The 26,479-nt window shown below is 55.5% G+C and overlaps 1 protein-coding gene across 1 annotated transcript; it reads left to right on the forward strand.

The window, feature by feature from the left end:
* The first annotated feature begins 1,352 nt into the window (after window positions 1–1,352).
* CCDC124 (coiled-coil domain containing 124) lies at window positions 1,353–12,237 on the forward strand. The gene is made up of 5 exons (XM_040241149.1): window positions 1,353–1,410; window positions 7,125–7,294; window positions 10,869–11,058; window positions 11,549–11,663; window positions 11,775–12,237. Exons 2-5 carry the CDS (start codon window positions 7,136–7,138, stop codon window positions 11,980–11,982), a joined length of 672 nt encoding a protein of 223 aa, XP_040097083.1. The 5' UTR covers window positions 1,353–1,410; window positions 7,125–7,135; the 3' UTR covers window positions 11,983–12,237.
* The last annotated feature ends 14,242 nt before the right edge of the window (window positions 12,238–26,479 follow it).

The following is a 26,479-nucleotide window of genomic DNA, read 5'->3' on the forward strand; positions in this document are numbered from 1 at the left end:
ACATCCCACCCAATACTGAACAATGATAAATGTTGATGCTGAGCCCATCACTGTTGGTGACAAATATCACATCAGGTTATATCAGGTTCCATTTCCCAGACATCATAGCCAAAGGGGAGACTGAAAAGAAACAAACCAACAAAGCAAGTTGATGCGATGCAGGAAATAAAAAGAGGGCTGGGAGTGGGGCACCAACTACTTGGAGAGGTCCGAGGTCTTTCTCAGAAAGGGACATCTGAGCCAAGGCCTGAAGGAAGTGAGGGAGTAGCCCATGGGGAAAGCTGAGGGCAGAGGGAACCGCACTGGTGAATTCCCTGAGGCAGGACTGTGCCTGGCAAATCGGAGAAAGGAGCCTGGTGTGGCTGGAGCTGAGAGAATAAAGAGGCGGCAGATGAGATGGGAAGGTGCGGTGAGTCCTGCAGGGCAGTGGAGAACCATCTGAGGCAAGAGAGCAAGGGAGATAGATATACAGTCCCACTTAGGTCCCAGCAATGTCACTGGTGTTGCTTTTTGAAGAATGGACTCTGTGGTCCTGCCTAAATCGTCCTGTCTAAACCCCCCAAGTCCCTGCCCTGCTTCCCCGCTATAGCTAGACCCCGTGTAATCATTTTCAGACCCCTACTGCTACCGTTTTTATAGATGAGGACACTGCAGAAAATCTTAAGTATAGGTGCCTACGACAAACTGCGCCCCGCCCCAAACCTAATTGCTGAATAAAAAGAGTAAGGTGTGTGCGGGGGTGGTGAAAAGCAATCCTAGAGGAAGGGTTCACTAGGAATGTTGAGTCCTTCGATTACACTTTGCTCGAATTCCATTCTGCTCGAATTCCATTCCTGGTCTGTAAGCCTGTTTCCTCGACCTGGACGGCGCGGTGTTTTAGTTTCTCTGTCCCTTTCTTCTGCTCCCTACCGCTTAAGCTTCGCAGTAGGGAGGCAGACAGGAGTAGGGGAGCAAGCACAAAGCGATGACAAAGGGCCTAGGAGGCTTCCACAAGGGAAGCGCTTATACCGGCCACGCGGGGACCACGGATTCTGGCGCGCCCTACCGGCCAAGCAACTCCGGACTGACGCCTCCAGACCCACGTGTGAAACCGAGGACGCCGTTTTCCTTCTGGGCAACGGCCATCTCGGTAAGGACAATGGTCCAGTTTGTAGTTTCTGCTCCCCTCATCCTGACTAGTTAGTATATGAAGTGAGCGGAAGAGATGAGGATTTATAAAATATTCGCTTCTTGAAGACAAAAACAAAGAGCTAACGCCCTTGATTTGGATTGGAGATCAACGCAGCATTTCCTCTACCAAGATGGCGACGAAGCCCAGACGTAATCAGCACGCGCCGCCTGGGGGTGTCGATGCGCAAGCCCCGCGGTGACGTCACGGAGGTGCGACCGGGCCGGCGCCGGGGGAAGGAGGTAGGAGCGGCAGCGGCGCGGGCGGAGCCGGGGGGCGGGGTGCGGGTGAGCCCCGCGGGGTAGCATGACCTGAGACCACCTCCCCGGGAGGGCTGGAGGTGGGGTTGTCAGAGACGAACGCACTTCCGACCTCCAGTCTCCCGGGTTCCCGCGGGGGCTATCCCCATTTCCCTGAGCGGACGACTGAGATCCAGCGGGACAGCGTCGTGTTCGAAGCTACTTAGTTCTGGTCGTGCTCCTGAGCAGCTTACAGGCTTGGGGGTGACAGAGCTGGGTACGGACGTCCCTGGCCTCATGCAATAGGATCGGAGCTGGAGAGAGGGACGACGGGCTGGAGGAGCCTAGAAGGGGTAGCTGGAGGATTTCTTGGAGGAGGCGGTGTTGAGTTTCATGTTTTATTCTATCTTACTTTCACATCTAATCAACCACGTGGGTCTTGAGTCCCTCCTAAGTGTACTCCCTGCTTTAGCCAAAACTACTCCTTAGACTCCTCCTGCTTGAGCTTCGTGCTTCTGTCTCAGTCCTCCGTTCACCACCACAGCAGCCCCAGAGGGCTCTGAGGTCCTTGGCACCTTCCCATTACCCTGGAATAGAAGTCCGCTCTACCCAGCCTGCCTCCCCGCGACCATTGGGGGCTTGGGTCTCCCCACACCCTTAGGTTTTTCCTTTGATGTCTCCTTCAGGAAGCACTTTGACACCCCCTGGGTCAGAAGGTCCCTCCTGACTTCCCCTGCCACCTGCATGGCCCCATCACATCTGATCTGGAATTAACACTCCTGTTGTCTGTATCCCACCCAGCCTGGGAATCCCATTTAGTCTGGAAGCCCATCATCACTGCCTCTTTCCCCAGCATCCCACTCATAGTAGGTGCTGCATGTTCGGTTCAGTTGCTCAGTCGTGTCTGACTCTTTGCAACCCCGTGCCCTGTCCATCCAGCAGTGCATGTTTACTGAATGACAAAGTGTGTGTGTGTTTATTAAACAGAAGAAAAGCTGTCTGTTTTAATCAGCTCTGGCTACTATAACAAAATACCACTGACTGGGCTTAAACAGCAGAAATGTATTTGCTCACAGTTGTGGAGGCTAGGAAGTCTAAGATCAAGTTGTCAACCAGTTTGGTTCCTAGTGCAGGCTTCTTCCTGAATTGCAGATGGCCACCTCACTGTGTTCTCACATGGTGAAGAGAGCAAATTCTGGTGTCTTTTTCTTCTTGAAGGGACACCAGCTCTGTTAGATTAGGACCCCATTCTTATGACCTCGTTTACCCATTATCACCTCCTCAGATGACCTGTCTCTGAATACAGTTATATTGAGTGTTAGTCACAAAATCAACATGTAAATTTTGGAGGGACATAACTATTTCAGTCTTGGCCTGAAGGAGGGGGTCAAAAAAGCCCTTTTCAGATTTTGGGATGGAATCAGAGTCTTAAGCAACAGGGGCAGGGGAGAGGATGCCCCGTCTGAGTTGCTGTGAGTGGACAGGGTTTTCACAGGAGGAGGGGGACGGGTATATTAGGTGAAGGCACAGCTAGAGAAAAGGCTCAGAGGCTGGGAGGAAAGTGAGTAGGAAGAGAAATGAGAAGCTGAGCTTGGACACAACACAGAGTGTGAAGTAAATACTGAGGGCACCCTGGAAATAAATGCTTGTTTATTCATTTGCTCAAAACATTTTTTGAGCTCCCATTATACAGGACACTGATCAAGGCAGTCCCAGCCCTGCCCTCACAGAGCTCTCAGCCTAGTGGGGAAGATGGTTGTTCAGTCGTTCAGTCGTGTCTGCCTGTTTTTGAGTCCCCATGGACTGGAGCAGGCTAGGCTCCTCTATTCTTCACTATCCCCTGGAGTTTGCTCAAATTCATGGCCATTGAGTCAGTGATGATATCTAACCATCTCATCCTCTGCCACCCTCTTTTCCCCTTGCCTTCAGTGTCTCCCAGCATCAGGGTGTTTTCCAGTGAGTCAGTTTTTCGCATCAGGAGGCCAAAGTATTGGAGCTTCAGCATCAGTCCTTCCAACGAATATTCAGGGTTGATTTCCTTTAGGATTGACTGGTTTGATTTTCTTCCTGTCCAAGGGACTCTCAAGAGTCTTCTCCAACACCACAGTTCGAAAGCATCGATTCTTTGGTGCTCAGCCTTCTTTACAGTCCAACTCTCACATCCATACATGACTGCTGGAAAAACCTTAGCTTTGACTGTATGGACCTTTGTCGACAAAGTGATGTCTCTGCTTTTTAATACACTGTCTAGGTTTGTCATAGCTTTTCTTCCAAGGAGCAAGCATCTTTTAATTTCATTTGTTCAGTAATCCTGTAAATGAAGATAAGATAGCAACCCAAACAAGTACCTCAAGAGAAAGTTTGTCATCTGAGAGTCAAGGGAGTTTCCAGAAAGGGTTCTTGAAGGTGGCAACACTTTGGAGTTGAGCCCCCGAAGTTTCAGTTGGAATTAACTGAGTAAAAAGAGGAACAAATGTGGAGGGCACAGCAAGTGCAAAGGCCCTGAGGTAGGAACCTGCATGGTAGGTTTGAAAAAAGGCAAGGCAGCTGGTGTGGCTGCTGCTGAGAGAATGAGGGCGAAATGGGGGAGTTTCCGCAACTGAAACTGTGACCCCCACCGACTTCTTAGAGCTCTCGTGGGGAGTCCAGAAAGGTTTTCTGGTGGGTACATTGTAGATGCTCAGTAATGAATGAGTTAGGGGGCTCAGGAGCAAGATGAGGATCAGGCTGGCATACTCAGCCCAGCCGTGGCAGGTCTTACATCCTGTGCATAGAGGGACTGTAATCAATCCTACTTCTCAGATGAGGAAGCTGAGGCTCAAGGGGAGCATGTCAGCCACAACTGCAGAGCCAGGACTCAACCCAGAGTCTCCTGGGTCCGCTGATCTCCCCAACTTTGCCCTGCTCTTCCCCGTGGGACTCAGTCCCCCATCTCAGCCTGGTGGGACTACCTCCCTGTGTCAGGGGCACCAGTGGCCTCAGAGACCCAGTCTGCCTTGATGTTCCCTGAAGGGCCAGCTGGCAGCCTGGGATGAGGCAAGGCTTAGGACCAAGTTGGGACTGAGGGGCTGGGCCTGAGTGGGAATCTGGGCTCCTCCACTAAGCCACGGGATGGCCTTGAGCATGTCACCCTCTCAGAGCCTCAGGTTCTTCCTCTGTAAAATGGAAGAAAAGTTACCTGGCCTTGCTGCTGGCAGGGGATGACATAATTTAGACTGCAACATCGGTCAGTCAGCGTTCCAGTTTTTGCCTAGCTCCATCTGACTCCAAACCTCTGGCTCCGCCCACAGCACCATCCTAATTTGCTCAGCATTTGACTGCCACCCTCAGCCCCTCGCCCACCCACATGACAGCATAAATCAGAAATTGTTCATAACCTGCCCAGAGCTGCCCAAAAGTTCTCTGGTGCCCAGAGAATAAAATCCTTGTTCTTCCTTACCCCTAAGATCCTGATCTATCAGCCTCTCACCTTCCCTGTCGGAGAAGGCAATGGCACCCCACTCCAGTACTCTTGCTTGGAAAATACCATGGGTGGAGGAGCCTGGAAGGCTGCAGTCCATGGGGTCGCTGAGGGTCAGACACGACTGAGCGACTTCACTGTCACTTTTCACTTTCATGCCTGAAAGGAAGGAAAAGAAGGAAACGGCAACCCACTCCAGTGTTCTTGCCTGGAGAATCCCAGGGACGGGGGAGCCTGGTGGGCTGCCGTGTATAGGGTCTTACAGAGTTGGACACGACTGAAGCGACTTAGCAGTAGCCACAGCAGCACCTTCCCTGTCCCTTCCCCTCCCCTAGCACTGACTGCCTCCTCCTCCCTCCCAGTCTCTCTCTCCCCCCGCCCCCCCGCCCCGCCGTCCCTTCTTCTCTCTCCTCGCCCACCTCCCCTCCCCATCTTTCCCTTCTCCTAACTCTTGACTCACCCACACTGGCCTCAGTGGCTTCCATGCTGTCTCTAGCGCGTGACTTTCCTGCCACAGGGTCTTTGCACATCCTGGGCCCTCTGTCCAGGAGTCTCAGCCCTTCAATTCCACAGGGCTGCTTCCAATCCATCTTTCAGGTCTCAGCTTGGCCATCACCTGCCAGGGTTTTGAGAATTCAGTAAGATACTGTGTGTAAAGCATTGCAACTGCTGCAAGTGGGAGCTGATGTTAAGAGTTTCCAGAGGGGCTCAGAGGTAGATTTCCCCTCCTCCATAAGCCACACAGCTAGGAGGTTGGTGGGAGTGGGTTACCTGGTGGTCCTGAGTCAGGATGGACTCCACATTCTCTCCCCTTCTTTCTTGGTTGCTGGGCCTACTTCTCCAAGGTTCAGTAAGGGACTGAGCTGGAGATTCTCAGTGGGGAGAAAATGACTCAGGAATGAGGAACACCAGCCCATTTCCCAGATGAGGAAAATTGAGGCTTGGAGAGCTGAAGGCTTGTGCCATGACCTCACGGTGCTTGTGTCAGCATTCTGGAGGGAGGGTGCTCTTAATTTCTTGGTTTCCCTTCCTCACCTGAAAGGCAGGCTTTGGAGGTGAGACCCGAGGCTCAGTTCTGTGCAACTTGGCTAGGTACCTTGACTTCCCCATCTTCAAAAGGGAATAAGGACAGTCCCTGTGTTTAAGACTTGGTGTTGTGTGCCAGTGTGCTAAGTTGCTTCAGTCGTGTCCAACTCTTTGCGACCCAATGGACTATAACCCTCCCGGCTCCTCTGTCCATGGGATTCTCTGGGCAAGAATACTGGAGTGAGTTGCCATGCCCTCCCCTAGGGAATCTTCTGACCCAGGGATTGAACCCACATCTCCTGCATTGCAGGCAGATTCTTTATTCACTGAGCTGCCTAGGAAGCCGCTTTAAGGCTTTGGGAGCATTTGATGAAATTGGGCCATATAAAATGCTTAGTAGGGGGCCAGGTGTGGGGAAGGTGGCTCCTCCTGTTTGAGTGTATCGTGATCACCCCAGCACCCCGCGTGGGGCTCAGACAGAGCAGGCGCCCACACTGGACAGCAGCTTTACGGCTGTTAGAACTTCTCATGCCTGTGTGAGCCTGGGCTGGGTCACTGGGCTCTCCTTAGCCAGGGGGGAGCTGCTTACCCAGGAGGAGAGGCATTCAGCTGTGGGATCAGAGGAGTGCTCCGCAGAGGTTGCACGGTGGGAGGGTCCTCTCAGACTGGCCCACAGGGATCTATAGCAACATGACCTGTAAGAGCTGAAAAGCAGAAACCACCCACAGGTCCACCATCGTGGACAGACGGATAAACATAATGTGGTCCGTCCATATAGCGGAATATTATTCAGACATAAGCACAGGCACATGCTCAAACGTGGATGAACCTCAAAACCACGATGCTAAGCGAAAGGAATGCGGAAGAGGCAAATCCACAGAGGGCAGATTAGTGGTTTCTGGGGGAGGGGGGATGTGGAGTGATAGCTGATGCGGTCAGGTCTCCTTTTGGGGATGGTGGAAATAGGTTCTGAAACTAAAGAGAGGTGAGGGCTTCACAGTATTGTGGATGTGCTAAATGCCGCTGACTTGGGCACTTTAAGATGGTTCCTTGTGCATTATGTGAACTTGACCTCAGATTTTTTTTGAAAGAGAGATTAGTGAGTCTGAAGCCCTGGTTTTGTAGACGAAGCCACTGAGGCCCCAAGGGGGTCACGGCTGCACAGGTGTTGAGTGTGAGGCTCTGGACGGTGGATGCCCTTGACTCACTGTTCCCTGCCCTCGTCTCACAGCCTGCTGAGGGATGCCCAAGAAGTTCCAGGGCGAGAACACCAAGTCGGCAGCGGCCCGGGCACGCAGGGCTGAGGCCAAGGCGGCAGCGGATGCCAAGAAGCAGAAGGAACTGGAAGATGCCTACTGGAAGGACGAGGACAAACACGTCATGAGGAAGGAGCAGCGCAAGGTGGGGGCCCCGGCCCCGCCCCGCCCTGGGCGGGGCAGGGGGGCAGGGCAGAAGGCGGTGGGACGCCCCGGGTCTTTGGCTTGAAGGGCCAGGTGGCACTGGACGTGGAGCACGTTAGGGAGGGAGGCTGGAGCAGAGGCAAGGGCTTGTGCAGGGTCCCGGAGGAGGCCGGGGTTTGGCACGTTTAGGGAATCACAGCCCTCCATGGGTTAGTTTCTCTCCTTTATGTGATGCCAGGATTAGACAAGACTGGCAGTGCTTCACCCTTGAGCACGCAGGGGACTCCTGGCAGCAGCTGGAGACGGGTTTAGTTGTCACAGTGGGCATTCGGTGGGCCGAGCTACGGGAGGGTGCTCCACACCCAGTGGTGCCGAGGCTGAGACACACTGATAGGTCCCGTTTCTGACCTGCTGACGCGGTTCTTCCAAGTGTTTATAAAATCACACGAGGGCAGGGATAGTTGACTGTCTTCTGCTGGGCCCCAGTGCCTGGCACACAGTGGGTGCTTCATTGATGAAAGGTTCAGGGCTGATGCTGACGCACTTGGTCCAGTAGATGGCGCCAGAAACCATTCTAAGCCGCTTGTCCTCCTCGCCTGGGTGGGTCCCAGGATCCAGGACTGACAGGCTCTAGCATTGCAGTGGTGACGCACCGTCCGTGCGTGCCCAGTTCTGGGAGAGCCCGGGTGCTTTTGTGGGTTTTTCCCACTGTCTTTCTGTGTAGGGAAAGACGAGTCCTGCCTTGTTTTTAGCTGGAATTGAATATCCCTGATTCCCTACCCCCCAATCTCCCCGCCCCCATGCTACATTCTGGGTCCATGGACATCTTTCAATTTTCTTTTTCTTTTTTTGGTGGCTCACAGGATCTTAGTTGCCCTACCAGGGATCGAACTCGTGCCTCCTGCAGTGGGAGTGCAGAGTCCCACTAAACTGCCAGGGGAGCCCCTGTCTTTTTTGACTGTCAACATTTTGACAATACAGGAAAGTTAAAACCCAAAAGAAAAACCAGCGTCTGCCAAGGATCTGTTATCTAGACAGAAAAGTCAGAGACCTTTCCACAGTCCCAGAGGCAGCAGCCCAGCCCAGCACAGGAGCCCTCCCCAGGCCTGCATCTTGGGCTTCCCATCCTCCAGGTGAGGAAACTGAGGCACAGACAAGGCAGGAAGCCCCAGACACAGGGCTGCAAGTGGGGACTGGAGCCAGGCTGGGCGTCTGCCTTCAGGTTTGCAGTGAGAGTCCTTGCCCCAGGGGTGTGGCCCAGGGAGCCTGCCCTGTGTTGCACACCCGGAAGGATGCACAGGTGGAGGCCAGAAAGGCAGTAGGGGCCAGACGGGCTCTCAAGGCCACTCGACCTGTGGTTGTAGCACAGGCCACCGAATGCAGATAGACCACAACTTAACCAAAACAGGCCACAGTTTGCCAGCCCCTGGTGTCTAGAACATTCCCAGCCCCCATGCCCCTCCCAGACAGTTCCCCCTCCTGAGTGTTTGGTTTTTTTTGCTGCAGCAGCAAAAGTGCTGAATCCTAATAGACCACCAGGGAACTCTCCCCCCTGAGTATTCTACATGGAGCCTCTGATGGTTCTTCTTCCTCACTGGCTGACTTTCTGGGTTCTGTTTATCCCTCTTCCTGCTGATGGGTGAGGGGGCCCACAGTCTACAGAGCACACCTGGTCCCTCTTTCTTACGTGACAGTTGCTTTAAAAAGACAGTTTCTATGAAAAGAAAATCCGTGTTTGTTCTAAAGCACTAAAAAAAGCACCCTCCCCCCCCCCCCCGCCCCCATGTGACACCAAAGGCTCTTCTCACCCAATGCCATACCCTAAAGGCCAGGTCCTCAGTTCAGGGGTATCTTGCAGCCAGATTTCTCCCTGCTACCAGGCATCGGCCTCAAGCTGGGCCTAATTCATCGCCCCGCCCGGAGGGTAGCATTTTGTCTCCATTTGTTCCATATTAAGCAACTCGGCGATAAGCACGTGACTCTCTGGGTTCCATCTAGATTATTTATGAGGCTCATTTTTGATGGCTCCGGAATATTCCACCAGTGGCCTCATCCTTCACCCGTCACCAGATGCTGCCAATTGTTAATTGCCCTTTGTAAAAAACTGGGAGTGACTTTTCCAGAAAAATTCTGCTGAATGTCAGAGTGTAAATGCTTATGTTTCTTCCTCAGTCCCATGTCCCAAGAGACTCACAGCCACAGTCTGCATGCCCTTCCTGGGTTCTTGGAGCCTTCTGGAATCCATCCATTCAATCGTCCAGCACACTTTTACTTAAGCACATACTGTGTGCTGGGCCAGGGCCTGCCTCCGGGATAAGCCAGGTGATCAAAAGACTGGAAACAGGGATTTGTGGGGCACAGGAAAGAGCCATGCGGTAGAGCAGGTGCATAGGGAGCCAGGAGCTCGGGGTGAGCCAGAGTTAACCAGGAGAGGAGGCTGGCAGTGGCGTTGCAAGTGGGAGAACGGCTAGTGCAAAGGCCCTGAGGCAGGGTTGTGTTGTGGATGGGGTAAACATGGGCTGTACATGCGCCATGCAGCGGTCAAGGAGCCTCACGAGGACCAGTGGAGAAACTGAGACTCAGAGCTCAATGGCCCTACCCTAGGCACCTGACCACAGATGTGGGAGCCCAGCAGCTGTGTCCAAACAGCCTTGACCTTTAAACCTTCCTCCTTTCCTATCAGGCAGGTTGGCGGTCAGGGGCCCAGTACGTGTCCTCAGGAACCTTAGTCCTGTCACAGGGGCCACTACCAGCACACAGACCATCTCCAAGGCACGGAGGGCGGATGGCAGAGTTGCAGGCAGTGGGTGGGCAGGCGAGGATGCCTGCAGCACAGCACTCTGTGGGGGCGCTGGGTGGGCGGCAGGAGACTATCTCAAGCCTGAGGCCACACCGAACTACAAATGAAGCAGAACCTCATGCTGTCCCCAGAGCAGTGGAGGGCCAGCAGCCCAGGACAAGTACTGTAGGCTACACGTCTCCTCGACCAGCTGGCATCAGAACCTTCCTGGGGAGCCAGCGTGGGGGCAGCCCCAGCCTCTGTGACACTCAGCTGGGAACACTTCAGCAGTGCCTCCCCAAGGTCTGCTGGCCCATAAAAGAACCACTGCCCCAGCTGGCAGATGGGTTCAGACCCTCGAGTGGCTCCTGTCACCTTTGGAATCCAGTACAAACCCTTCCCCATGCCCTTGAGGCTCCCCGTGGTCCCACCTCTGCCCTCCCCACCTCTTCTCCCTTCACACTTCCCCTCCTCACTCTAACTTCTTTCTGTCCCTGTCATGTTAGGTGGTTTCTGCCTCAGGACCTTTGGACCTGCCATTCCTCCCACTAAGGACCCTCCTCTTCCCCAGCCTAGGCATCACTTTTTCTTCTAGAGCCATCCACCCCACTGCTTTGGCTAAGGTTCCCATAGACATGTAGGATGGGAGCCCCCAGGTAGGCCCATGGTGCTCCCGTGTCCCCTACGACCAGCATGGGGTCTAACACACAGCAGAGTCTCCATCACATGGGTTGGGATGAGAACCGGACCCCATGCCACTGGGGCAGGATCCATGCCTGACTCTCCATCCCCTCAGGAGGAGAAGGAGAAGCGGCGCCTGGAGCAGCTCGAGCGCAAGAAGGAGACGCAGCGGCTGCTGGAGGAGGAAGACTCAAAGCTCAAGGGTGGCAAGGCCCCCCGGGGGGCCACCTCCAGCAAGGTCACCCGCGCCCAGATTGAGGAGACTCTCCGCCGAGACCATCAGCACAAGGAAAGCCCTGACCCAGGTGGGGCCTGGGCCCACGCTGGAGCTGCCCTTTTACCTGAGAAATGAGAGGCAGTGGATGCACCCCCTGAACTGAGTCCAGAGGGCCTCCTCCTCACCTCCAGAGAAGCTGTGTGGGCTCTGCAAGGGTGGGGTCTCGGCAGGTCTGGCTCTGAACACAGATGGTATAGGCACGCACGTGTGTAAACGCCGCACCCGACCCTAGCTTGTGCTCTCCCGGGTGCCCAAGGCTGATGTGGTGCCCCGAGGCGAGGAGACAGCAGCGGCTTAGGGGGTGTCTCCTGAGTGGTGGGCTGCAGGGCAGTAAGTCGGGGGCTAAGGGGCAGGAGTGGCCCACCCCGATAGGTGGAACTTGGGGAGGGGGTCGCGTTTCCATCACTCCTCTGCCTGCCTCCCTTTCTCCCCTACTTGGTCCCCTCCGTTCTCTCTCATCTCCCTGGAACTCAGCATCTCTGCTCATGTCTCTGTTCCCCTGCCGCTCCCGCCCGCAGCCGAGAAAGCCAAAAGCCACTTGGAGGTGCCGTTGGAGGAGAACGTGAACCGCCGCGTGCTGGAGGAGGGCAGCGTGGAGGCGCGCACCATCGAGGACGCCATCGCTGTGCTCAGGTACCCGGCAGAGCCTAGGCCTTGGGGGCGGGGCTTGGACCTCGGGTGGGGCTAGGCCCGGGGGCGGGGCAGCCCGCGCCCCAGCCCCCCTGACGCCTGCGTCTTCACCAGCGTGACGGAGGAGGCGGTGGACAGACACCCGGAGCGCCGCATGCGGGCGGCCTTCACTGCCTTTGAGGAGGCGCAGCTGCCGCGGCTTAAGCAAGAAAATCCCAATATGCGGCTGTCGCAGCTGAAGCAGATGCTTAAAAAGGAGTGGCTGCGTTCACCGGATAATCCCATGAACCAGCGGGCGGTGCCCTTCAACACCCCCAAGTGAGCCTGGAACTGGAGGAGCCGCCCGGGCAGGCGGTCAGGGTCGCAACCCCACATGCCATCCCGCTGGGTCAGCTCCAAGGGCTACAGAGATATCTGGGGCCATGGCGTGTGTCCTAGGGGCCCGGTGGCATCACTGGCCACATCTCCCGCTACAGGGCCCCTGCTGCAGTGACACCCCTGCCCTTCCTGTGCGCGCCAGAATCCTGGGGCCGAGTGCCTAATAAAGGTGGCCGGTGAGGCAGAGTGTGCACTTGAAGTCTACGTGGGTATGGGTCGATGCGTGAGTGGGTGGTGGGAGAGGAGAGCTGAACGAGGGGACCCCCAAAGCGCTCCTGTCCTAGCAGGCTAGGTAAGATAGTGTAGAGCAGACAGTGTTCTGCTTCTGCCTGGGCCAGTGGTCCAGTGAGAGGCCTATACCATTATCTCTTGGAAGCTTTGCTGGGTTGCTGCAAAGGGATAGCTCAGAGAGGTTGAGGCACTGGCTTCAGGTCACACAGTACTGCAGAGATAGAACCAGAGGAGAGTTGGAGGTGAGTTGTTGGCATCCTGAGATTCTGGTCCTGAATCAGCAGCCAGGTCACATACTGTGTTGAGGTCAGGCGATGTAGGCTGCTCTGCTGTTATTCCAACACGGGAGGCATCTGGGTCAAGTCCTGGGCAGGCTTTCTGGTGGAGGGTTTCTTTAGAGCAGGCGTTTGTGGGAAATGAGTCAGATTCCATTGCAGAGGCAGGGCAATGGGCAGGCAAGGCCCTGGAAGCTGGAGTGGGCAGGTGGATCTGGGTAGGAATGAGTGTCCAGTCGGAGGCGGAAGGGCTGGGTGAGAGCTCAACTTGGTTTTGGCTTCCTAAGGCTTAGTTGACCTCAGGGAGCCAGTGGAGAGGAAGGGCAGCTGGGAGATGGGCCCAAGTGTGTGGGGCGGGGTCCAGGCGTTTACTATATCACTACTATGGGCTTCCACCCAAGTGACTTGACTTCCTCTCTGCACCACTGGCCCCCATCCCCTCACCCTCTGCCACCCTCCAGCTCCAGCCCCATCATCTGCTTGTTCTCAACTTCTCCAGCACAGCAGGCTTGTTACCCCTCATGGCCTACATGCATAGTTCTTCCTGCCAAGAATGCTTCATCTCCCAGACATCAGGTCTCAGATGCAGATCTTTATAGATGGCCCCATCTGTGTGGGGTCATGGCTGAGCCAAAGGGAGCCAGGCTCTGCCCGGAAGTAGAGGGGTAAAAGGCTTCGTGGGGGGACGGCCTTGAAGTATGGGACTTCTCCACACTGACAAGGGGCAGAAAAGGCTGAAGAAACCACATGCGCAAAGGCCTGGAGGTCACAACTCCTACAGAGTTGTTATTGGTTAGTCAGTTAGTCACGTTTGACTCTTTTGCAACCCCCCTGGACTGTAACCCAACAGTCTCCTCTGTCCATGGGATTTCTCCCACTGGAGTGGGTTGCCATTTCCTTCTCCAAGAGATCTTCCTTACCCAAGGATCGAACCTAGGTCTGCCTGCATTGGTAGGCGAGTTCTTTACCAACTGAGCCACAAGGGAAGTCCCTGGGATACCCATTTCCAGAGGGGAAAATTGAGACACAGGGCTTCCTAGTTCAACGGGGCGAGGGGTGGGGTGCCTTTAATGATTGAATACAGCTGAAGTGCAGTATAGCAGGAGCCTGAAACAATAGCAGCTGACATAAAAACTAACCAACATACATACTGAGCACTGGCTTAGTTTGGGGATTTCCTCAGGAGCCAACTCTTGAGGCAGGACTAGAGGCATGTGAGGGGTCCAGGAAGGACCTCAGGAAGATCCCATGGGGTTTGAGGGCAGGAGCTGTTCAGGGAGCAGAGTCTGGAGAGGAGCATTGAGGGTGGGGGGTGTCGGGGACTGGACCAGCTGTGAGAAACATCCTCTGGATGCTGGACCCTGGCCTAGCACATGATAAGATTGCTGGGAGAAATATCAATAACCTCAGTTATGCAGATGACACCACCCTTATGGCAGAAAGTGAAGAAGAACTTTAGTTCCTCTTGATGAAAGTGAAAAAGAGTGAAAAACCTGGCTTAAAACTCAGCATTCAAAAAACAAAGATCATGGCATCCGACCCCATCACTTCATGGCAAATAGATGGGGATACAATGGAAACAGTGAGAGACTATTTTCTTGGGCTCCAAAGTCACTGCAGATGGTGACTGCAGCCATGAAATTAAAAGACGCTTACTCCTTGGAAGAAAAGCTATGACAAACCTAGACAGCATATTAAAAAGCAGAGATATTACCTTGCCTACAGAGGTCTGTATGGTCAAAGCTATGGTTTTTCCAGTAGTCATGTGTGGATGTGAGATTTGGAACATAACAAAGCCTGAGCACCAAAAAACTGATGGTTTTGAACTGTGGTGTTGGAGAAGGCTCTTGAGAGTCCTTTGGACAGCAGGGAGATCAAACCAGTTCATCCTAAAGGAAATAAATCCGGAATAGTCATTGGAAGGACTGATGCTGAAGCTGAAGCTCCAATACTTTGGCCACATGATGCAAAGAGCTGACTCATTGGAAAAGACTCTGATGCTGGGAAAGATTGAAGGCAGGAAGAGAAGGGGACAACAGAGGATGAGATGGTTGGATGGCATCACCAACTCAATGGACACGAGTTTGAGCAAGGTCTGGGATATGGTGATGGACAGGGAAGCCTGGCGTGCTGCGGTCCACTGGGTTGCAAAGAGTCAGACATGACTGGGCGACTGAACAACAAATGTCATTTCACTGAGCCCTGGGGACAGCCCCCTGTTACACTGATCCTCTTTCTAGATGGAAAAAGAAAGGAGCCTGCCTGTGTCACATACTCAGAAAGCACTCAGTCAGCAGTGTGGAGGTGGGGCCCAGAATTAGGGCTCGAAGCTATCAGCTGAGTAACACAGAAGCCCAGATGGCTCCCCACAAAGGGAGGCCTCTGCCTCTTTACCTCTGGGGGCCTTAGATCAAGGCCTTAATGGGTCTGAGCCTGGTTCCTCCTATATAAAATAGGACTGAAAACAGTATCCAAGCCTAGGCCACCTCGAGAATCTAGGAGATGGTACCTAGGAAGGTCAGATCGTGAAGAAGGCTTGGCAAAGGAGCCTCCTGCATGGCCAGGTTTGGGGTATTTGTTGTGGCCAGGAATTAGGGAAAGTCTGGAACCAGTGATGAGTAATCGGAGGGAAGAAGCAAGCCGAGCCTATAGGGCCTTGGATGCCAAGGGGTGGGATGAATGGGGCTTTACCCCAGGGCGAAGGAGAGCCATAGTGATGTGTGAGCAGAGTAGAAAGAGTGCCAGAGCTGTGCGTGGCAAGCTCTGCTGGGGACTTGTGGGGGAATAGCTGGTAGGCCAGAGAGTGAAGGTAAAACTCAGGACAGAAGCTAGAAGAACTGCCTTCATTTCGCATACCCAAAGACGACGGTAACAACGACTGTTGCAAACAAACTTCTATCTTCTGGTCCCACCCCCGCGGAATCCCGGGCTCGCGCATGCGCGCAGGCAACAGGGAATCCCCGGCTTCGCCGCAGTGCGCGGGAGGGGGCGTGAGACCGGAGTTCCGTGCGCTCCCTGCCCTCTCCACGCGTTGCCAGGACGACCGGGCGGGGCCGCGGGGACGCCGGACACTCAGTGCGCCTGCGCGGGGGTTGTCTCAACAGCGCCAGGGCTTTCCCGTAGCGCTCGAGTCGGGGAGGGAAAAGCCGCGCACGGCGCGCATGCGTCGACCCCCGCCCGACCCCCGCCCTGTGGGCCAGGGAATCCTCACCTGCCGCACTGCGCACTGGGGGCGGGGCGGGGAAACCGGCTCAAACTGGAGTGGGGTTTGCTGAGGCGTGGGCGGGGGAGGGAGCGAGCGTGGGGTCTTCCCCAGGTTCCCGCTCTCGCCGTCGCCTTGGCAACCCGGCGCGCTGGCCGCAGTGCGGGGGCGGCGGCAGCCTCGGGGAAACCGGGTGTTTCTGCGCCTGCGTGGGGCTCCGCGCCTGCGGCTGGGGTTCCCCTTCGTGCGCCTGGGGGGGTCGATGCGGGGGGCGGTGTGTGGGGATGATTGGAGAAGGTGGGTGCCAGGGAAGAGAATGATCGCGGAGAGAGGGGCTGGGGAACGGGGGAGAATGGTGGTGGAAAGAGGAGGCGGAGTGGGTGCCTGAGAAGGTAGGGGGGCGCGGGAAAGGGTAGAGGTGGTGGGGAGAGGGGTACTGGGTGAGGTCGGAGGAGGGATTAATGAGGAAGATAGTAGAGGAAAGGCAACAACGGAGGAGAAGGGAGGAGGAACAGGGGGAGCAGCTAAAGGACATGGTCACTATGAGGGGAACAAAGAGAAGCTTATGAAGGGAACACGGTAGGGTATAGGGGTGGCTACGGGGAGGGGACGAACACCTTCAGGACACCACCCCAGCCGCCAACCTGCAAACCCCAGGTTTGCTGAGCCAGGAAATCTGGATCTAAGATTTCCAGATTTAGAAGAAGAAAAGCTACAGGACACACCAGTAGAACTTGACTTTCAGTTAAGCAATGGAATAATTTTTATTCTAAGTGTGGCCCATTCCGTGCACTGGTTTTACTAGCAGCTCTAATTTTGGTCGGACCACTTCCTTCTCCTCCCGGCCAACCCCATCCCCTGCCTGTCCCTTGAGCCTTTCTGAAAGCCACTGGGACCTCTCAGATCAGATGATTCCTTTGTTTCTTATCTCTCTGGTGCCCCACAGGCCTGCACCCTGGTGCCCTCCCCTGCCATCTCCCATCCTGGCTTCGAACACCACCCTGAGGTGGAGTCCTAGCCAAGCAATACAATGAGCAAAGGCATGGCACCTCCACCGCCTTCTCTCTTTGTCTCTCTGTGTGGCTGTCTCTGTCTCTCTCAACCCCTAAAGCCCCTCCAGACTCTCTGCCATGGGCCTGATCCTGCTGAAATGATATAATGTCTCTGCCTATCCCAGCTGCCATCACCTCCTTCTCCTGGAACCTCTAGGGCTCCTTACTCTCAAGCCTGAGAGCCAGGACCCTCCTATACCAGGCTTCCCCTCAATCTCTGGGCATATTAGCATATAGTAGATACGTAGAAAAATTTTGGAGGGTAATTTTATGGAGGCAAGTCCTGGGGGTAGTATTTGATTCTTCAACACAGCTTCATTTTTCGTACCTTAGAGGCACACACACCCTGTCTGAGCTTTTGTACCTTCCAACAAAGTAATTTGCCTTTTATCCTCCTTGGTTTTGAAAACAAGTAAGAAAATAAAACATTATAGGAAAGCTAATAACAGAAAAGGTCAGTCCTTGGCCCTAGGCTGCCCCTCGATGCCTCCCCCAATCCCCACTTCTCATCTTTGCCCTTCATATCTATTTGCCATCCGAACACTCAGTCGTACCTCCTGCCTGGCTTCTGCCCAACAGGCCAAAAACTCGGCCTCATGGATCACTTTTCCCAGGGGCATGTTATTCTGGAAACCAGCAGTCCTCAAAAGGGAAACATTTGAGCCCTGACTATGTTTATAGTTTCAGTGTCCTAGGCAATACCCCTGCAGAATCAGATCCTGGATCTTTTGTGCCATGTCCTAGGGGTGCTTCCTGGGGGTGGGTCACTGGGCAGAGGGTGATGCCATCCCTTTATTTGGAGCTGGGTAACTTCTGGGGTGGTCTTAGGTCAGAGTTGGACCTCTCCTCTCATCAGCCAGGCCCAGGTGGCACTGGACCCCCCATTCTCCCCTTCCCCATTTCTGGGGAAGCCAAAGGTGAGTAAGTGACCACCGCTTCCACTAGGGATTGAGGACAGCAAACTAGGCTGATGTGCCCAGATAAGGAAAGCCTCTAGGCAGGAGGTGACATTGGACCGGGCTTCTGAAAGACAATAGGGGTTGAGGAGAGCTGGGAAAGGGTGATCCTGGCAGAAGGAGCCGCAGATGCAAAGGCCCCAAGGCTGGACAGGGTGACAGCTGAAAAGCTGGGGTTAGACCAGACCACGTGGGCCTTGCAAGAGGGGAGGAACGAGGATCATCCTTTGGTTCAAGGAGGAGGTGGCCGGTAATGTGGGGCAGAATGTGACCAGTCACATGGTTGACGATGGAATTCTGTGGCTGCATCAGAGAAGGGACAGTGGGATGACACTGGGGATACATGAGCTGCGGGACTGAGGGGGCGTTCCGGGGCTTCTCCAGGGCAATGGTGGGGTTCAAGGGCGGGGGACACCCCAAATGACGCGTGTCCTGTCACCAGCTCTGGACTCTCACAGGGGCCTCAGCATCCTCCCACGCGCTGGAAGTCACCCCCTGAGAAGTGCAGGGTGAGGCCCCTCCTCTGTGGAGTTCCCGCGGTTCCCGCAGCCCTCCCCCTCTCTGCCCACACAATGCAGACCCCGGAGGCCCCCCGCCGCTTTGTTCTCTTTCCCTCCACACATGGGCACGGTCACGCTGGCGGCTCCCTCTGAGCGCGGCTTACACACACATAATGGGAAGGGGGAAGAAAGCCTTCCCAGTCGCCTCCCCCTCCCCGTTCGCCTCCGCGAGTCGCCTCCCCCAGCCCCTCCCGCACCGCGGGATCCCCGCCTCGGGACCCCTCCCGGGAGCACAGTACCTTTCACGAGACGCTCCCGGCCCGGAGAGGGGGAGGGGGGGTTGGAGAGGGAGGGCTATTTTTAGAATGAATGGAAGAAAAGGGCGGGGGGGGACAACGAAAAAAGGGATGTAGGCTCGTAGAAGCCTTCTGGCTCCCGAGAGGAAATTCCCCACACCCCAGGCCCAGGTGGAAGGTGGGTGGGGGGTTCAGAGACGGGGCGGGCGGAGCTGCGGGGGCAGCAGGCGACGACAGTGGTCTTTGGGAGGGCGCCACGCTTCCTGGAGGTAAGGGGAAAGTTGAAGGAGACCAGCAAAACGTAGCCGGCAGCCCTACAGATTCCCAAGAGCTGGAGGGACCCCAGAGGTGGGCACTGTGCAGTCCAGACACTCCGGGAAACAGACTCGGAGAGGGGCTTGCGTAGAGCCAAGGTCATCGGAGGACTGAGCCCTAGACTCAGTACCCCATCCTCTAGTGACCCAGACCTCGGTAGCCGCATTGTTCTCATTTGGCAGTGACCTTCACAAACCCTGCCATCCAGGCCTCTTCCTTTCACGTTCGGCGGGGTCCCGGCATCCTGCATTTAAGAGGGCTGGTTTCAGGGTATCACGACGCAACAGTAATACGGAGAAGTTTACTGTGGTTAGTTTTCTGGACATCCCGGGTCTCCCCTCCCTCGCTGGGACCTTCCAGCCCGGGCAGCATCACCAGCTGCCCCAAACCCCCGATTCCTCCTGGAGTCCCCGGGTCCCACTCAAGGTTCGCGGATGGGGGGCGCTTAATAGCCTTCCTCTGTCGCCCTGGCCTCGGCTTCTTCCCCCAATCCCGGGAGCGGTCCCCGGGGGTGGGGAGGGCGAGACAGCTGTCTTCTGTGCTGCTGGGTCGCTGGACCCAGGTCAGGGGCTCCCCCCGCCCCGGGTCTCAGTTTCCCCACCTAAAACATGAGCGCCGCGGGCCAGCGGCGGCAGAGGGTCTTCTCGGCTCTTGGAACCTGGTCGGAGATTTGCTGGCACGCCCCTGCGGGGAGGGGGCTTGCGCGAGACGGGGATTCCCGCCCCCCACTTCTAGAGCAGCGTGGCGGGGGAGGGGGGCGCGCGGTGGCAGCCGCCGGTTGCCTCCCCCTCGGCGCGGTCCGCGCCCCCTCCCCGGGCGGCGGGGCGGGGCCCGGAACGGCGGGGAGGGGGTCAGCTCTGCGGCGGCGCGCACACTCCCTCCCGGCTCACACGCCCTTGCCCGGCCGGGCACTTGTCTTCGCGCTCGGGCCAGGCGCGGGGGCTCCAGCTGCCGCGGCCGACTCCGGCCGGTGAGTAGGCAGTAGAGGGGTGGGTTACAGGGTGGAGGTCTCCGCGGCGCTCGCCGTCTCCTCGGTGGGAGTCTCGGTCAGGGTTTGCCCGACTCGGAGAATTCAAAGCGGGAGCTGCGGAAGGGAAGGAAACCCCCTTCCATCCCTCTCCCCACTCAACACCAAGCCCCGAGTCAGCTCCAGGGCCCCCAACCCTGGAGAAGGGGGCTTCCGCTCCCGGAATTTGGGATGCGGAGACATCCTCCCACAGAGGTGAGGGTGGAGACATGCGGACCCTCCCGCGGGGCCCTCAGTGTGCTGGGAAGGGGGAGGACTGGTCCCACTGCCCCCTCCCCACTTCCTCCCCCCTCCGCCCGGTCTTTCTCTCCCAGTCTGTGGCAGGGATTCCCCCGGCCGGCCATGCGGCGGAGTAGAAGGAAACCCCCACCTGCCAGCCTACTGTGCGTTTGAGCGCCTGCTCTGTGGAGCTCGAGACTCTTCTCTCTTCTTCTCTGACCCCCACCCCCACGGACAGAGAGAGAGGCCCAGAGAGAGTTAGCACTTAGCCAAGGTCACGCAGCTGGGCAGGAGCAGAGCGGGGGTTTATGGCTCACTAACCTCAGAAGCCAGCGGGTGGTGTCAGCTCTAGGGTCCTCCACTCCCTGCGTTTAACCACAGGTGTGAGGGCCTTCCCCAGGGGCCTTGGAAAGGGAGGAGGGTTTCCATCCTTCTCTCCAATCTCTCTGCCCTGCCAGAGGCCCCATGGGACTGAATGGAGAATCCCCCCACCTCCCCACCCCACACACCCGACCTGGCTCCTTCCTTTTGGCTTCCGGGTCTCTCATGCCTCCTAGCCCCACTCCCCAAGCCAGCCCAAGACCTAGGAGGAAACCCTTGGGGGTGGGGGGAATTCCAGATGGGCAAGCCAAGCATTGTGAGCCTATGGAATAATTGCCACTCTGATCACTCACCTGCTATTGACCTTCTACAATTCTCTGCCCTCCGAAGGGCCAGGGTCAACTTCAAAAGGTCCTCTGGCTAGAACAGGCAGCACCAAAGCCATGAAGCTGGCCGGGAGCCCCGACCCCAGACCTCTGGCGAAAGAAAGGGCGGCTGTGATGCTCACGGCTGGCTGAGTTTTCCCTTCAGTCCCGTCCTGAGGTCTCCCCCAACCCTGCGGCACCGTGGGACCATCGTGTGTTCCCTTCTGCCCTCTCCTCCAGGGCGGGATGAGGCTACTGTGCTCACATGGGGCTTCTGGAGACAGCGAACTCCGTGAGGGAGCCTCAGTCCCCAGGGCAGCTGCAGACCTGGGAGAATTAAGGGGCAGCCAAGAATAGAACTGGTCAAGCTGGGGATTCCTTGACTCTTTTATCCTCACAGGCGCCCATGTCAGCCTCACCCGCTCAGCTCTTCCTGTGGTGAAGGAATTGGTGGGGGTGCGGTGAGGGGGGCACCGGAGAGAAAGATAGGGACCAGCACAAGGAAAGGGTGTCAGGGGAAGGAGGGGACCTCCAGGGAGGGGGGGTCTAGTGTGGGGGGTGTATCTACAGCGGGGGTCCACAGAAGGAAACAGGCCCCCACCTGGACAGACAGCACCACTCCTGATCACAGGTTTCCCTGAAGGTTTTCCTTACACGGTAAAACTCAGCTTGTCAGAGCACAGATCTGTTCTAGAGACCATTGCAGTCTGGGGGCCTCCTGGGACCCTGGCTCCACCCCACAACCCATGTCTGGTCCTTACAGGGCGGGGCGGGGGGGTGGGGAAGAAAAGTGGCCACAGCCCTCTGCCAGCCAAGTGGTAGCCCAGTGGGACTAAAGCAGACAGCTCCGTTCATCGTGTCTCATCAGGAAGACCCCTGCACTCCAGGGTGAGTGAATCGCAAACTCAGGTCACCTTTGGGAGTAGGGGGGTCGGCCAGGGGTTGGATAGAAAAAATGGTGACTTCAAAGTGCCAACCTTTGAAATAATACTAATATGATAATAATAATAATTATTGTCATGACTGTGTGTTCTGGAGTCCTCTCGGGAGGGTCACTGTCCACTTTCTCAGGTCACTGGTGGGGGGAACCTGCTCAGAGAGGTTGAGTGATCCACCTGCAGCCGCACAGCCAGAAGGAGGGAGTTGAACTGAGTTGGAGTAGCTCTAAGACCCCCGGTAGTTTCCACCACCCAGATCCTGTGACCTCACTCCCTAGAGACAACCCTCAGGGAGCAGCTCCTCTGATCCGTTTTTCTCCTGTGAATATTGACTGACATTCTGGGCTTGGCAGTGAGCTGCCTGTATGGAAAGGACCAGGTGCCAGTGTTGAATGTGTGGGGTCATTCATCAGTCAACAAAGACTAAGCAGTTACGGTATGCCAGGCCCAGGGCTGGGCACTGGGAACACAGTGAGGAAAATAAAACAGAGATGTGTTAGAGAACGACTGAGGGGTAGGAGAGGCTTCCGTAAGTTGGGCCTCTCCAGGGAGCTGACCATGGGCTGAGCCACAAGAGAGGAGGTGTTGCCAGTCAGGCAAGAGCTAGGAAAGCAGCATACCAGGCAGAGGGAACAGCACGTGCAAAGGTCCTGAGGCAGAAACGAGCTTGGCATGTTTGAGGAACAGTGAGGAGACTGGTGTGGCTGGAACAGAATAAGCAAGCGAGAGAGAGGAGGAGAGTGGGGGTTTCTGCAGGCAGGGGCTGTGGCGAAGGAGTGGACTGCAGAACAGTGGGGAGCTGTGGACGGTGTGTGAGCTGGGGAGAGATATATTATGATTTATGATTTTCCAAAGCCCCTGTGGCTGCCTGGGGCAGGAGTGGAAGTGATAGAAGGCCAGAAGGGAGGCCAAAGGGTCATCTGAGTAGTCAGTTCGGCTGGTACCAGGTTGGGGCTGCAGGGATGCAGAAAAGTAGGCAGATTCTGGACTGAACTGGGCATGGAGGATTGACTCTTTGGGGCCAATTTTCTGCCTGATGCTGAAGGGCCACGGGGAGGGAAGGAGGGACTCATTGTGCCGGGGGAAACTCTAGGAAGGCATCCTGGAGGAAGTGGGCTTGCTCTTTGAGCTGGTCTTTTTTTTTTTTTTTTTTTAATTTATTTGTCTGTGCCAGGTCTTAGTTGCGGCACTTGGGATTGTTGTTCTCTGTTGTGGCATGCAAACTCGTAGTTGTAGCATGTGGGATCTAGTTCCCTGACCAGAGATCAAACTCGGGCCCCCTGCAGTAGGATCGAGGACTCTTAGCCCCTGGACCACCAGGGAAGTCCCTGTTGTTGTCCAGTCGCTCAGTCATGTCTGACTGTTTGCAACCCAGTGGATTGCAGCATGCCAGGCTTGCCTGTCCTTCGCTGTCTCCTGGAGTTTGCTCAAACTCATGTCCATTAAGTCGATGATGCCATCCAACGAGCTCATCCTCTGTTGCCCCTTCTCCTCCTGCCCTCAGTCTTTCCCAGCACTGGACTACCAGGGGAATCCCTGAGTTGGGTCTTGAAGGGAGTTTACCAATGGCCAGCTGGAGCCATGCTGGGGAGCTAATCATACAGATGCTGTGAGGGCCACATGGAGCCACTGAGCACTCAGAATTAGCAGCAGCATTATCATATTTTAGCAAGCAAAGATCCCTTCTGGGACCTGGCAGAGACTAGGCTGGAGCCCAAGAGGCCAGGAAGGAGCTTTTGAAATGGTCCAGATCAGGACTTCGCTGGTCATCCAGTGGTTAAGACTCCGAGCTTCCACTGCAGGGACACAGGTTTGCGCCATGGTTGAGAACTAAGATCCTGCATGCTGAGAGGTGTGCTCCCCCCGCAAAAAAAAAAAAGGCCAGGTCATGATCAGGCCAATAGCAATGAGGAACATCCAGGCAGCCATTACAGTGTTTGTGGCACATTTAATTGGGATTAGCTCCCTGACTCTTCCCGTTGCCCTTGGAGGGTCTTCATTGCCCTCTTCAGTAAACTGAGGCTCAGAGTGGGATGGCCCCTTGTCCATGACCATGGCAAGAGTTTTTTTGGGCAGCCGTAACAAATGTCTACAACCGTGGTTGGCTTAAAACAACAGAAATGTATTCTGTCGCATTTTGGAGGCCAGCGGTCTGAAATCCAGGCATGGTAGGGCCACATTCCCTCTGGAGGCTCCTGGAGAGGTCTCTTCCAGCCTCTGGTGGCTCCAGATATTCCATCGATTGTGGCTGTCTCACACCAGTCTCTGTCTTCACGTAGCCTTCTGCCCTGTGTGCATGTCTGTATCTTCACGTGGTCTTATAAGAACACCAGTCTTATTAGTGCCCACCAGATTGGCGCCCACCCTAATGCAGTATGTTAAAGTGAAAAGTGTTAGTCGCTCAGTCGTGTCCAATTCTTTGCAACCCCATGGACTAATGTAGCCCACCAGGCTCCTCTGTTCATGGAATTCTCCAGGCAAGAATACTGGAGTGGGTAGCCATTCCCTTCTCCAGGAGGATCTTCCCGACCCAGGAATTGAACCCGGGGCTCCCGCATTGTGGGCAGATTCTTTATTGTCTGAGCCAATAAAATTAAGACCTCGTCTTAATTTAACTACATTTTCAAAGACCAATAATGTGATCAAAAAAGGTCCCGTTCTGACGTCCTGGATGAGCTAGAATTAGGGGGAGGGATACTGTTCAAATCAGAAGAGCCACACAGTGGGGCACCGTACTTCAGAATCAAGCCTCGTGCCAAGGCAGGGGCTGTACGGATGGGGACAGAGGGGTGGGCTGGAATGAATTCAGAAGTGATCATGGACTGGCCTGTCAGATGCGGGGGACTCTGGGGAGGAAGAGTTAGTCTGGAGCCTTCAAGCCCTTGGAGCCTGAGAGTGGCAAGGGCGGGAGGGCAAGCTAGAGTCCGGAGCAAGGATGCAGCTACCAGCTGAATGAGCAAGACAGCCCCAGGGCAGGTCCCCTGGTGGGTATGGAGGGTCTCCCTGATGCTCACGGGAACTCTGTGCTAGTAACAGAGCCTTCTCTGCCTGCGTGCCACCCCCAGGCTTCCATCTCTTCCTCCAGAGTAGGGACCAAGGGCTCCTCAGTGGGCTGCCCGTGGTAAGTAACAGAGGAGGCCAGGCGCAGTCCCTTCCCAGCCCTCCCTGGCCTCATTTCCCCTGTGAGCCATCTGCAAGCGCCAGTTGTATTTATTGATTGATTCAATATCTTATCTTGCCCACTGGCCTGAAACCCTGCGTTTGGGGGATTTGGGGCGTCTTCGTCATCACAGTAGCCCTGAAGACAGGAGGTGCTCAGTAAATGCTGATAGAATGAATGAAGCTTCTGGGGGGTGTCCCTGAATACTGAAAACCCAGGAACAAACCCTCTGGAATGCCTTCCCCCCAGTCCCCACAGTTGCCAGGACACTAAGGGGCTAAACCCTTCATGACTTCTGCTCTGCTCAGAGTCCTGCACACAGCCCCGAGAGTGGGGCCCCTGCTTGCCTCTGTGACCCCCCGCCCCCACTTATTCCTTCACTCTAGCCCCACCGGTCTCCCTTCTCTTCCCCCATCACATCCTTCTCAGTGGTCTCACCTCAATGCCTTTGCCCTTGCAGTGCCTTCCTCTGAGTGTACCCTTCTCCAGCTTTTCTAGGGCTGGCTTCTTGGCCCGCCTTCAAATGTTCCTTCTTCCAAGAGGCCACCCCGGAACACCCTAGTTAAGGGCTCCCACCTCCGTTCTCATGTTCTCAGCTTCACTGGATTCTTTTCCAATGCTTTTTTTTTTTTTTTTTTGGAAGCTATTTTTCTTTTTTTTAAGTTAATTTATTTGGCTGTGCTGGGTCTTAGGTGTGGCACATGGGACCTTCAGTCTTCATTGCAGCATGCAGAATGTTTAATTGGGGCATGCAGGGTCTTTTAGTTGTGCCATGTGAATCTAGTTCCCTGACCAGGGATCAAACCCTGGTCCCCTGCGCTGGGAGCTTGAAGTCTTAACCACTGGACCACCAGGGAAGTCCCTCCCATGCTTTTGTGCGGAAGCCTTACTTGTCCTTTACTAGTAAAGGTTGCTCCCTTCCTCGAGAAGATCAACTCTAAGAGGGGAAGATTTATACCTGTCTCAGACTCTGCAGCCTCTGCACCACATTTGGAGAAGAAACTCGGTGGGTGTGTGAATGAATGAGTGAATATGTGGATAAATGAATGAATGAGAGAGTGAGTGAATACATTCCCCACTCTACCATTCCCGCACTCACAGGGGATTCAGGGTTCCGCCTCCTTTGAGGCAGTCATTGGTTAGACCCAGGATGGGTCTGAGACTTCTGTGAATTTGCAGCTTGGGGGTAGGATGGAGAGGTGGCCAGTCTGCCCCAGCTCAGGCCATTGCCTCTGCCTCTGGGTGCTTCAGTTCCTGTGAGGTTCTCCCAGGTCGCCTGCACCCAGACGCACATCCACTGCCCTGAACTTGTGGTCCACCCCTCAGGGCCCTGGGGGAGGGGCTTCATGTTTAGCCTCTATCCCCCTCACCAGTCTGTAGGTCATTTCCTGAGGCCTGAGGCCTGAGGGTCTCCCAGCTGAAGTTCAAGTGTATGCTTTCTGAGTCCCTACCAGCTAACTGTGGGCTGCGGAGAGGCTCTGGAATGGAAACTCAGATATATCCCACTGTGTGCTAAGTTGCTTCAGTTGTGTCTGACTCTTTGTGACCCCCACCCCCACCCCGGTCTGTAGCCTGCCAGGCTCT

Source organism: Oryx dammah, unplaced genomic scaffold (genome assembly GCF_014754425.2).
Source record: "Oryx dammah isolate SB20612 unplaced genomic scaffold, SCBI_Odam_1.1 HiC_scaffold_5, whole genome shotgun sequence".
NCBI classification, from domain to species: domain Eukaryota; kingdom Metazoa; phylum Chordata; class Mammalia; order Artiodactyla; family Bovidae; genus Oryx; species Oryx dammah.

Bases quoted from the DNA above. Each gene is read 5' to 3' on its own strand.
- CCDC124 (XM_040241149.1), top strand. From the start codon at position 7,136: ATGCCCAAGAAGTTCCAGGGCGAGAACACCAAGTCGGCAGCGGCCCGG. The intron at 11,059-11,548 runs GTGGGGCCTGGG...TCCCGCCCGCAG, and splicing joins CAAGGAAAGCCCTGACCCAG to CCGAGAAAGCCAAAAGCCAC. The intron at 11,664-11,774 runs GTACCCGGCAGA...CGTCTTCACCAG, and splicing joins GACGCCATCGCTGTGCTCAG to CGTGACGGAGGAGGCGGTGG.